Source organism: Etheostoma spectabile, chromosome 19 (assembly GCF_008692095.1).
Source record: "Etheostoma spectabile isolate EspeVRDwgs_2016 chromosome 19, UIUC_Espe_1.0, whole genome shotgun sequence".
Taxonomy (NCBI): Eukaryota; Metazoa; Chordata; class Actinopteri; order Perciformes; family Percidae; genus Etheostoma; species Etheostoma spectabile.
Window position 1 is genome coordinate 13893462 of NC_045751.1, and position 11983 is coordinate 13905444.

Below are 11983 nucleotides of genomic sequence, written 5' to 3' on the forward strand. Positions count from 1 at the left end.
ACACCATTGTTCCAGTTCTAAACAGGAACTGCAATGTTACCCAAGGGAATAGAAAATTTGGTGTGCAGCGAGAAACCCTTTAATTCCTAGTCTTCTTTAAAGTCAGCGTGTCCTTGCAGTCTCATCCCCTCTCATGCTTGTTTTCTATACTATTGTAAAGAATTGTAGAATAAAAAGGATGTTTTAGCTGTAATTAGATGCAGCTGTTAATGCTGAATACTGCAGAGACGCCACGAGGATGCATACTACAAAATCTGTGTGAGCCTGGGAAAACCGAGGGTTTCCTCACCACTAAACCGATCGGTGCTGTAATTTATTACCCGGTAAACACGTGGGAATAGTATTTCGGCACCACAAGATAAACAACTTCTCCACTTCACGCACATCTCGCGATAGGGGACGCTCCCTCTATGCTCGCCTATTGTGAGAGTTTTCCAAGCCTCGCGTGATCTGTGAAGTTTCCCACGCCTGTTGTTGTGGCGTCTGCCCTTTTCGCTCACTCTCTCTCTATTGCTGCTACCCGCCGCCTCCCCTTTTTCTCTGTCTTCCTCACCCACCCCCTTTCTCTCCGTCTCCCTCGTCCCTACACCTCCAGTCTGCTTCTGTTGTCTCGGCGGATTGTTGGACTGTGGGAGAGAAAGGATATCGCGAGTATTGGAGTTTTGGTGAGAGTTTGTGGAAGATGGCGCCTGTTGTGACAGGGTGAGTCTGAGATTCGGGGCTGGCGGTGGGGAGCGGAGTTGAAGATAATACAAGTTATTACCATGAAACAAACAGCTTAATTGTAATCCATGTGTTGTAGCCTGGGTAAAATGCAATGTTTTGACCACCGGTTTAATCGCTGGAAGTCGTTTCTTTGTCTCAATGTGTTTGCGTGCGAGTGTTTTTTTTTCTTTGACCAGTTAACGTTACTTGCCTGAGCCGACTGTTGCTGCAGTGTTTTGTGAGCTAGCCCCAGCTAAACGATACTTCACCCTCGGTGGTCTTTTTCCCCGACAACGGCGAGCTGTAAGCTAGCAGGCTAACCAGCGAGCTACACAACATCAGCGAGGCATGTTTTAGAAAATAATTTAACACGCATGCTGTCTCATTCCCCCCGAGTAGCTTACGCTGAAAGCTGGTCCTCCTATTTGTTTTCGAAACGTGCTCACCATTTAGCCGGGCAGCACGTTTACGAACTGGATTCACGACTCAGCACAGCTAGCTGTCCGATAATAGATGTTAGCTAGCGATATCTGACTGAAACACGTTGTGGCTTTGTGAGCATGGCATCTCTTTTAGCAAGGTTTTTAAAATGTTAACTCGACTGCATTTGTGAGATAGTTTTCGCTTTACACGGTGTGCTTGCTGCGAATCTTTAAACTTAGCTAGCTAGAGCTACCAAACACAGTGACTAGCGTTTACTTTTACGACTTCAGCTCCCTGTGAGTGGACGAGAGTGCTGGAAAATAATATCTAACGTTACTATTTACAGCGATCTGCATCTCTGTACAGTAAGCAGGATGCTAATGAAAAGTCCAACCTAACACTGCAGTGCATCTTAAGACAAAATTCACCCATAGTCATGTGTGCTTAACCCTAATATTACTGCTACATTATACTAATCTTTGAATTACAACGAGCATTTTATTAAGTTTCTCATTTACGTCTGTTGGTCATTAAAGTGACGTTTTCTGCCCCAAAGAACACCGAAATTATATCCCATGGTGAGCTCTAAATATTAGATAACTAGCTGCATAAACATCAAGCCTGGACACACTTTTTTTTTGTCAAATTTAAAGTTTTAATCTCTGAGATAGATATAATTCTAAACGATTTAATCAGGCTTTCTGCACGTTCAATAATTGCTACTAGATAATACATCTGTGATAAAACGAGATTGGGGGGGGGGGGGGGGGGGCTGGGCATGTTCATTTGGGGCTTTCCAACAGACCTGATTGTTGAGGGGGGTGGGGGGTGAGAGCAAGCTAGAGGGCAGGCGGGTCAGGTCTGGGTGGCTGGCCACCTGTCCAGATGATATCTCCAGTTCATGTATGCTGTGAGTGGGGGTCAGTGTGTGGGAGGAGGATAGGGGGGGGTGGGGGGCTGGGTGAGAGGTTTAACTGCAATAAAGTGCCATAAGGAGTCTTTTTTTTTTTTTTTTTTTTTTTTTTTGCTGATGGCTGGTCATGTTCACAGTAACGGTTGGAGGCATCACCGAGCCTGACCACGGCCCCATGTACTGTTTGAATGGCTCTGGCTTTACACAGGGAGGGGCTCCACAACCACACGCTTGTTACTGGTATTATGACTCTCTAGTAAAAAGCATTACAGAGAAGTTGAAGGTAATACTGACTTCATTGTCCCTTCAGTTGTAAGTTTATGTGTTGCACTAAGAGATATTTGTATTTTGTTTCTGCCTATTTTTGTTTGCTGCCTGGAAATCTTTTTATTTTTACTTATTTTATATACAAGATCATCAAGCGTGTGTCAACACCATTCCCACATTCCCACTGTGGTGTTTTATACTGGATGTGCATGGTTTCAAATGGCAGTTGCAAAATTTGTCTGACAATTCCACAATACGTTTTTTGCTTTTATGAAGCACTGTATTTGAGTGCATGAACCATTTTATTCAATGTACAACTCCTGTAATTGCCAAAGAGCTAGGACTTTGTAGCATGTACTATGAAAAACATGACAGTAACGACACAATCCAAAATTTGCTGTATATTTCAAGTATTAAACGCTCACTCCCTGTAGGCTTTAAAGGTGGTTGTGGAGAGAGAGTTGTAGTTTGCTGGGCGAAATTAAAGTGGTCTTTGCTTAGGTTTCTTTGCCCACATGTCACATACCTTTGAGCACACTGAAATGTCCTTTAAGCAAAACACAGGCTAAGGTTATAGGGTCTTTTTTTGTCAATCCTCATTTTGGGTCCAACATGCAAATGTTTGTCATATTTTCTTGAAAAGTATCTCAAGCGTATTATTGATTATAAAGAATAGCTGCCGATTTTCAGGCCTCGGTGACTACTCTTGTGTTGCACATGTGTGCAAGTGAAACCCCCCATCATTTGATGCTGTGCAGAAATGTTCCTAGCCTGGTATTGTAGCATGGTTCTACTCAGACTGTTAGGTTGCCACAATAACACAAATTTACATCGAACCAGCGACCTTCCAATTGGTAGGTGACGCCTCTACTACCTGAGGCAAAGCCGCCCCTAGGAAGCAGCCCAATCACAAAAAGTCAAAGCCACCAGCAGCATTGAATGGATTTTGGTCTTTACAAAGCTGAGTCACTTCAGCTGGTTTAAAGCTGTATTGAAAAAGGGATGAGTTCAAGCACACACCTGTTTCATCACTGCAATAAATGCAGCATTCACAAGAAGTCCCACCTTTTTGCCCTTCTTTATTGGACTTTAACGAACCTTGGTACGTACGTTCAGGTCGTCATGTCAGGTTTCTTAAACGTTTTTTGGCAGGATTGCTCAAGTTTATCTTGAGTTATAAGCAATTCTCCCTAAGCCCTTTACGAAATTTTGTGATTTATGGCGGCCATATTTCACCAATCTTGCTCATTTGTAGTGGAAATGTGTATCTGAGACCTGCATTGCTGTATACTATTTGTAGTGTTGATTGAATCTTTTAACTGACTTCCACAAAATGCTAATTAGCAACAAGAGTTATCCAAGAGGCTTTTTTGTAAAGCACATTGAGCTGTACTTATGTGAGAAATTTTAAGTTAATAAAACCGTTAGAGGGACATTGCAAGCAAGCATTAGCACATCAACATCAGTTATGGTGACAACTTTGCTCTCCTTGCACGACCACACAGTCACTGACATCACTTACTTAAGGCTCCCTGCCATTCTTGCTCTAACTCACGCTCCTCTCGTCTAGGGATGTCACGAGAACCGGTACTTAGGTACAAAGTCAGTACCAAAATTCTGAAAAGTGACAATACTCTTTTTTTCTACAGTACCGTAGGTACAACGGGATGCAATTGTTCCGGACCGGCGTTTTGCAACTTCACCTAGAACGCCAACCAGACAGTAAATATGTTTCTCTGCCGTTGCCTGTCGCAGCCTAGCGTTGAATAGATAAAAATGTGCGATTAAATATTTGAATAGTTTGACAACACTACCTAAAATACAATTACACAGGAGGGGAAGGGATTTATTGTGTCTTTTACCGTGGTATCAAATTGCTTATTAACATTAATGAAATTTTACTGGAATTGGTAGCAATTACCTTTTTTTTCACACACCGTGGCATCTACTTTGGAATCGAGTATTGTGTACTTTTGGTGGTATTGGTACCGACTACTAGATATTTTTTGGTATTGTGACATCCCTACTTTCATGACGGGGGTTGCCATATATTGTTTCTTCATCAGCGGTAAGGAAAAATTGATACGGTCATCGCCCAAGTTGCTGTTGTAATTTTTTCTTTTTTTTTCCTCCTCTCTCTGCCAGCAAAACTGATTGTGATATCTGAAAGAGCAGCACTGTTCACCTGGGATGATAAAAACATGAATCACTTATTTCAACACTGCTCTGCCTTTGCTGTGCCCTAGAGGGACGGGATTTCATTTTGCTAACCCCCCCTCCATCCCTTTGACAAAATTGAAGAAGGATTGAGTCTTTCAGGCCAAAAGCCAAGTGTCTCTGTGCTGGTATAATGATGCTACTGAGCCTGTTGTTGAGTCACAAACCTTGTGTTCTTGCATTTCTTATTACTAGCAAATGAGCGTGCGGTTTGAGCTCTGCGGCTGTATCGATGGTGATCAAGTGAGTGCATGTGGAAGGGAGTGTGAGTGTACCTAGACATAAAAGTTGATCTGTGTGTGCACGTGCATCCATTCCCCAGGGTCCTCTCCTCTTCCCTTTTATGAAAGGAGAGGTTCAGAGAGGGAGAGCAGCAGATGTCGAAGTGCTGACCTTTATGGTGGCAAAGGCTCAGACTAGAGTTAAAAGACATGCAGAGTTGCCCCACCCCCTTCCCCTCAAAGCATCAGCCCCATGTCCTCCCACAAACACACACCACTACCCTAGCTGCAGCGCTGATGAATAGGTTAACGACAGAGATGACACAAGCTACCTGATCTGTGTTGTCACCTCAGTATTCTGCAGCCTCCAAAGCTGCCCTATATCCACCAAGAGCTGTACAAATTCTTTGTGTGTGTGTGTGTGTGTGTGTGTGTGTGTGTGTGTTACAAGCCAAGAGGGATCCGTACAGAAGTCACAGGCAAAGCACCAAAGCAAAATGTGCCACCGCCAGACATCTTTAGGGGGATTTGTTCTTGTGCATACAGTAGCCTATTGTTTTGGAAGTTCATGCATATCCATTACTTCACATGATTGAAATATCCCCCGAAGCCTATAGTTCCATTTAGGGTTCAGATTCAACTTTTGGTTGAGTGATGATGGATCTCTTAAAGCACCACACGCCCTGGTTGAGTCAGTGTCTTCGTTCTCTTGTTTCCCTTTTCATTCTGTTTGTGTCAGTCTGTCTTTCTAGGTGAACAACCACAGGAGACACCCAAGGGGATAGAAATGCACATGGTTGCGTAATTTGGCTTAGATTTCCGCCAGCTTGGCACTCCTGATTCTTGGTTCTTAGCCACGTGCTAAAGTGTGCACAAACCAGATATGCCATCATAATGTGTTCCTCCTGCTTATTCATAGCAAGTGGTTCCCTTTTGAATGACCTTTTGACGGTCTTGCGTTACTTCATTTTTCCAAGCCCAGGCCTTGATAAGGGGGTTGGATTTCTCACACAAAAGCCACGACAAGGGGGCATTTATTTACTTGTGCAAGACTTGGAATGCGTTAGTCTGAGCTCATACTTGTTTTTTTTTCTGTGGCTCTTCCAAAAATCTTGCTGCAGTTTGCTTCGGCGAGGATGGGACGGAACATTCTGATGAAAATCTAAAACCAGTGTGGTTTTCAAAACAGCCCTGCTGTCATGTTTGATGTAGGCCCAAGTCCTCTTGGTGTTGTTGTTGGCATCGGCGTCACTGCTTAGCTAAAACAGGCGAGCGGACAGGAGAGAGAAAGCTAATACGAGGCAAATGCAATGGAAGTACGTACCTGTCCACCAACTCTTGTTTTGGAGCGCCTTGTTGTCTTTCTCACATATATTCACCTCTTCCAAGAGAATTTCCTCAGCCCCAGCATTCGCCTTTCCCTGCCCCTGTTCCTTTGCTGTGTGTAGCGATTACAGCTTCGCCAAGGGAATGTTGGTTTCTACTGTGTCAGCAGTTTTTGCTCCCGCTGTCCCTCTACATTCAGGATGTTTCATTCAGAAAACATGAACTAATTCCCCCTGTCTGACTCCTGTTTGCTTTTATTCGGCCGCAGTGAGCTAACTCTTCCTATGTTGGGGCAGCTCAAATTGAGAGGAAAAATATCACTCTATTGACACTTTGTTTTTGTTTGTCCCTCGTTCTCCTTAGGAGTGACACAGGGGGATCTGTAGTTTGAAGTTGACTGTTAAAAGAGGACTTACGCTAGGCCTCGGATCTATTTTACAATACTAGATTATGATGCGCTAAGCTTTCAGGAGAAGTCACCGGAGAGCCATGCTTGGAGAGAAAAGCTTATTTCATTGGCCCAGGTCATTGTCTTGTTATTCTCAGCTGTGGTAGCGAGGGCTCCGAAACATTGTTAACAGTGTCTCGCTGTTGGTAGATAATTCTGTCTGTTCTCTGACAACCACTCTGGGCCAGTTCAACCATTCAGAGGAATATACCCAGGATCTCCCATGTTGGGAAAGCCCCTAACAAAGCCACCTCCCACAGCTCAAAGCAACTGCCACTATTACTGTATTAGATAAGAAGGGAGTGGCAAGCACTTAGTCTGCCTGTAGTAAACCTTTCTGAAAGAAATGTTGTTGTAGCCTTGGGACTGTTAGTGGCTTCATATACAGTCTGCTGATAGCCACAGAGCAGTATTTCACTCATATCCTCTTTAGGCAAATTGCTCATGACTCTGATGTAAACATTCCTTTGCTGTTGATTGATCCTTTGTTACAACTAAGCATACCAGTGCAGGTGTAGGAGTAACACTTGTTTTTTGTTTGTGACCATGTCAAAGAAATTTGACATCAGACAGATTCTGTGTAATCATTAGTAGGGCTGTGCAATATGGCCAAAATCTTATCCTGATATAGGTCAGTTCATATCTCGATTACAAGACATACAGTGTTTCCCACTGAGTTATATTCTGTTTGTGGTGGTAGCTGACTCGGGGTGGGGGGTGCACATGCGGATAGAGGTGCAGACTTCTTGTATTAACTGCACTGCAAATATTTTAATAAAAAATTCTGCGGGTAAATTTAATAAAATAATGCATAGGGTAACTGCTATTACTGTTGTAGCTAATTTGTAAAATAATACAATAGTGTTATGAATACAAAACATGAAGTGTAATGGTTTCTATTTTGAAATATTATTACATAAATTGTTTGTGATTAAGAGTAACAGACTGCCCTACAGTTCGGCATGCATGTGCACCGTAGATTACCGCAAATGTAACCATACGAACAGTTTAGCTGCTGCTGTTACGTACGGGCCTCTTTTTTTCAATGAATCAAATAAAAAACCAAACAAAACAATAAACAAATCCTTAATTTTCACTCCTTTATTCAAAAACAGAACTGACAGTGCAAATTCACAGTGCAACAAATCTTGAGAAAGTGCCCAAACCGGTTGCTCCTTGAACATCCCTGAGCTGTCATCTTCAACCATCGTCAGAGGCCTCATGTCAGTGACGAGCACGATGAGGAAAATATCGGTCAAGACAGCGGCTTGCTGTGGTGTACATGATGCATTTCCCATCAAGAAGCCTCTGTTGTTTTTTTTTGGAATCAAAAAGATAGTATGTGTAATAGCACAATTTACATCAACTCAATACATACTTACATACATACTTGTTGCTTAAGTTAGTAGGAAAGTTAATTAACCTAAAGAGACAGTAACACACACACACACCCAAGTTCACATGAAGCTTATTCATTAAATTATTACCATTATTGTAGTAAATGCAAGTTAATTTATAACTTGCATTTTAATTTATACACCATATTTAAACACAGTTTAAGATTACTAACTGCTATGAAAGAACTTTAAAGTGAAATTAAAAAGTACAACACACACAAATATATTTGTCAACAATAACTGATATGGGGCAAAGCACAGAATATACACATGACGACAGATTAAAAAATGAATTAGTCAAAAAAGGCGAGTGAATAAAAACGTGGGTTTATTCTTGCACACTATACCACCCCTGCTTTACTATGGTTATTAACGCTAGCTTATCGGGCTTGTCGAGCTGGGTAACAAGTAAACAACCAGCACCAGAAGAGCTGCTGGAGGGACGTTACGTTCCTCACTTCAACACGGAAGTGAGGTTGAACTGCTGTTGAACTCCCTTCCTCCTCGTCAAGACTCTGTGTTTACGTTTTAGGTGCTGAATCATCGTCCTGGTGCTCCTGTGCCATGCCATGTCGCTTTTGCAAATCTTGCAATTAACACACTTTTTTGATTTATTTAGTGTGAAATCCTCCCACACCTTGGATGACTTAGGTCGTACTGATTTTCTCTGCCTCTGCCATGTGTTTCAGAACAATGCTACCGGTCTCTCTGATGGTCTGTCCTCTACCGCCGCTCTGCAGCCCGGTTTTAGTGTCATGCCGCCAGGCTGAATTTAGTGTTAGGTGTTCTGACAGCCATAAAAAAACTAATTTTGTATTGTTTATAGTTGTTAGACTAGACATTTGTAGCAATTGCGCTTGGAAACAGTTTAATTTATTTTTGCTTGGCTGTGTTAGCTTAGCCGCGGGTTCCGCTCCGACCTGTGGCCCTTTGCTGCATATCATTCTCCCTCTCTCTCCCCTTTCATATCTTCATCTTCAAAAAAAATAACAACCTGTTTTCGCACTCGGTAATGATACAATCATAACAATACCCATCCTTATATACATATTAAATAGACATTTATATATCTTTTTGACAATATCATCATATTGCCCAGCCCTAATACTTCGTAGTTTAGTTTATTTGGCTTATTTTTTAGCAATGTTGTATCAAAACCTTGCATAGACAGATACATTTCGCATGTCATGTTTTTAAACCCAAATGTGTCTAATTTTAAATTATGCTTTCTGCAAGCCGTCCTGCTGGGACACCACTGTAGGCATGTGATGGCAGCCCTGGCAGGACAGTCAGCCTACACCCCCCCCCCTCTGATAGAGAGATGTGTTGGAGAAAGAGCTATAAGGGCACAAAAAGAAGTTATTAAGTGTTGAGAAAATATTGAAGAAAAAAGAACAAAGAGAGAGAGAGAGCAAGAGGGGTTGGGATTCCAGGAAAGGCACACTGTTATCTCCAAATGTTTCTTTGCTTGTTTAACTAAGGCTGCTGGAGAGTTTTACTGAAGAATCCGCCTGGTGGCATTCCTGTGGCCGTTGACATCAGGAGGTTTGGGTTTTTGCTTAGGATCACAATGAAGTAATAGGCATGTGTGTCATTTTGTAGAACAGTCTATTGATTGTGGTTGAGAAAACAATGCTTTTTTTTTTCTTGAAGAGAGGGTTGTTCATGCTGTGGTTGATCATCTTGCACTTGTGGCTGCAGTCTGATGTTCTCTACCGTTGCCATCATGTTGGAAGCACTGCTGAAGAATGTAATTGAGGTTTCACATGAGCTCATGGGAGGAAACCAACTTGTTTTCTTTATCTCTGCTGGGTAAGCTTGAAAAGTCACCAGCAAAGTCTCTCTATTTATCACCCTACTGGATTTATTTGAATTGGACCTCAAATATTCTAACCCCAACTCACCAAAGTGTCTTGTAGACAAATGAACCCGGCTTTGCCGCAATTCACCAGCTAGTGTGTATTATTTACCCGCACGAGAATCTGACATGTTACACTTAATCAAATCTTTTTAAACATGCTAGTTTCACGACGTGTGTGCTTTTTTTTTTTTTTCAGAAAACCATGTCTTGTCTCACATCTTTGTTAATGACAGTGTAGACTATTTTGGAAAAGATAGCATGTTTTAGAAGAGGAACAAGCGGCAGGAACAACAACCCCCTTCCTCATCATGACAACAGCACTGAAACCAGACAGCAGTCCTAAGCTGACAAAGTCATTGCTAAACTGCACATACGCACGAAAGCTGGCGTGGTTTGCTGGGGATCATCTCACAGCATGTGGGCTAAAGGTCTTCTTTCTTTCTTTCTTTCTTTCTCTCTCTCGCTTTCTCTCTCTCGCTCTCGCTCTCTCTTTCAGAAATTCAATTGTTTCTCTTGTTGCAGTCTAGTCAGCCCTTTTGGTGGTTTTGTGGCAAGGACAGGGCGAGCCAGTGGTTAGTTCGCCTGAGCCGAGAGAGTGTGCATACTCTTTGACAGTCCCAGTTTTCAATTAAGGCATGCTCATTAGATAGATGCAAACACATTGTTGCAGAGCTGAAATGAGTAGCTATCTGGCACAGCACTGGAGTGGTTCAGGTCCTACCTGTCACATCGGACTTTCTGTGTTGGCTTTGATGACTTGGTGTCCTCCACTGCTCCTCTCTCATGTGGGGTTCCACAGGGCTCGGTACTTGGCCCTATAAGAATACATTTTGCCAAGGAAATTGTAACATACAATTCTCAGAACAGCCTGGGTGAAATAATATAATATCAATTAAAAAGCAACAACGCTGCAACCATTGACCAACTATCATTTCAGCTCTAAATCTAACAACCTTTTTACTCCAAATATCCTGAGCAGTTCAAACCCCCAAAATATATTCAGTTTACAATGATACCAGACAAATTTCACCATTGAAAAGCTGCAACCCCAGAATGATTGACATTTTGATTGAAAATAGAAAGAGTAATTATTTATAAAAAAATCAAAAATATCTGCAAATAAAATTTTCTGTCGATTGACAAATCATTGAGATCCAATCCAATCCATTTTTATATAGCACAATTTTAACAAACACAAGGTTTCCAAAGTGCTGCACAAAATGATCATACAGAAAAATAGATACACAATAAAAGCACAAATATAATAAGGTATAATAAAATAAAAACAATAAATGCACTAGCGGCATGTGGTAAAGGTATAAACATAAAATCATCACTTACCTGGTGTTAAAAGCCAAGAAAAGAGGTGGGTTTTAAGAAGAGTTTTTAAATGAGACAGAGAGGAGGCCTGTCTAATGTGCAGAGGCAGCCATTCCAAAGTTTTGGAGCTGCGCGGCACGCACGGTCCCCCTGAGCTTAAGCCTAGCTTAAGGCACCGTCAGGAGCAGTGGTCAGCTGACCTGAGAGATCGGCTTGGTGTAGGGGTCAGCAGCTCAGAGAGGTAAGGGGGGGGCAAGGCCATTCAAGGCTTTAAAAGCAATTAAAAGAATTTTAAAATGAATCCTAAAATTGACGGGCAGCCAGTGGAGTGAAGCTAAAATAGGTGAAATGTGCTCATACTTGCTAGTGCCTGTTAAAAGACGTGCAGCAGCATTTGTACAAGCTGAGACGAGCAATGGAGGACCCGCTAGCCCCCAAATAAAGTTCATTACAGTAATCCAGCCGAGTGGTCAGAAAGGCATGGATTACTGTCTCTGAAGGACTGGTTTAATTTTTGCTAGCTGCCTTAACTGAAAAAAGCTAGACTTCACCACTGCTTAATCTGGCTGTCAAATTTAAGTTCGAGTCCACCTTTACACCCAAATTTTTTACAATCGGTTGCGATACTGCGCCAAAGAACCCAAATCAACTTGGGAGGAGGTCAGAGAAGTGCCACCAAGACCAGACTTCGGTCTTTTTTCATTAAAATTAGAAAGTTAAGGACATCCAGCCTTAATGTCCTGTAGACACTGTAGCAGTGAGTTACAGTGTTATAATCAGATTTTTTGAGGGACATAAATTGGCTGTCGTCCGCATAACAATGAAAAGAAATGCCATGTTTCCTGGAATAGAGCCAAGTGGGAGTAGATAGAGAGAAAATAAAAG

General features: G+C 42.1%; 1 protein-coding gene across 2 annotated transcripts in view; it reads left to right on the forward strand.

The window, feature by feature from the left end:
* The first annotated feature begins 469 nt into the window (after positions 1 to 469).
* Positions 470 to 11983, forward strand: part of rbpjb (recombination signal binding protein for immunoglobulin kappa J region b) — a 61108-nt gene continuing 49594 nt past the window's right edge. For both annotated transcript variants that reach the window (XM_032544286.1, XM_032544287.1), the window contains exon 1: positions 470 to 702. In XM_032544286.1, the coding sequence (XP_032400177.1) occupies positions 683 to 702 (20 nt within the window). In that variant the 5' untranslated portion in view covers positions 470 to 682. The remainder of the gene's footprint in view (positions 703 to 11983) is intronic.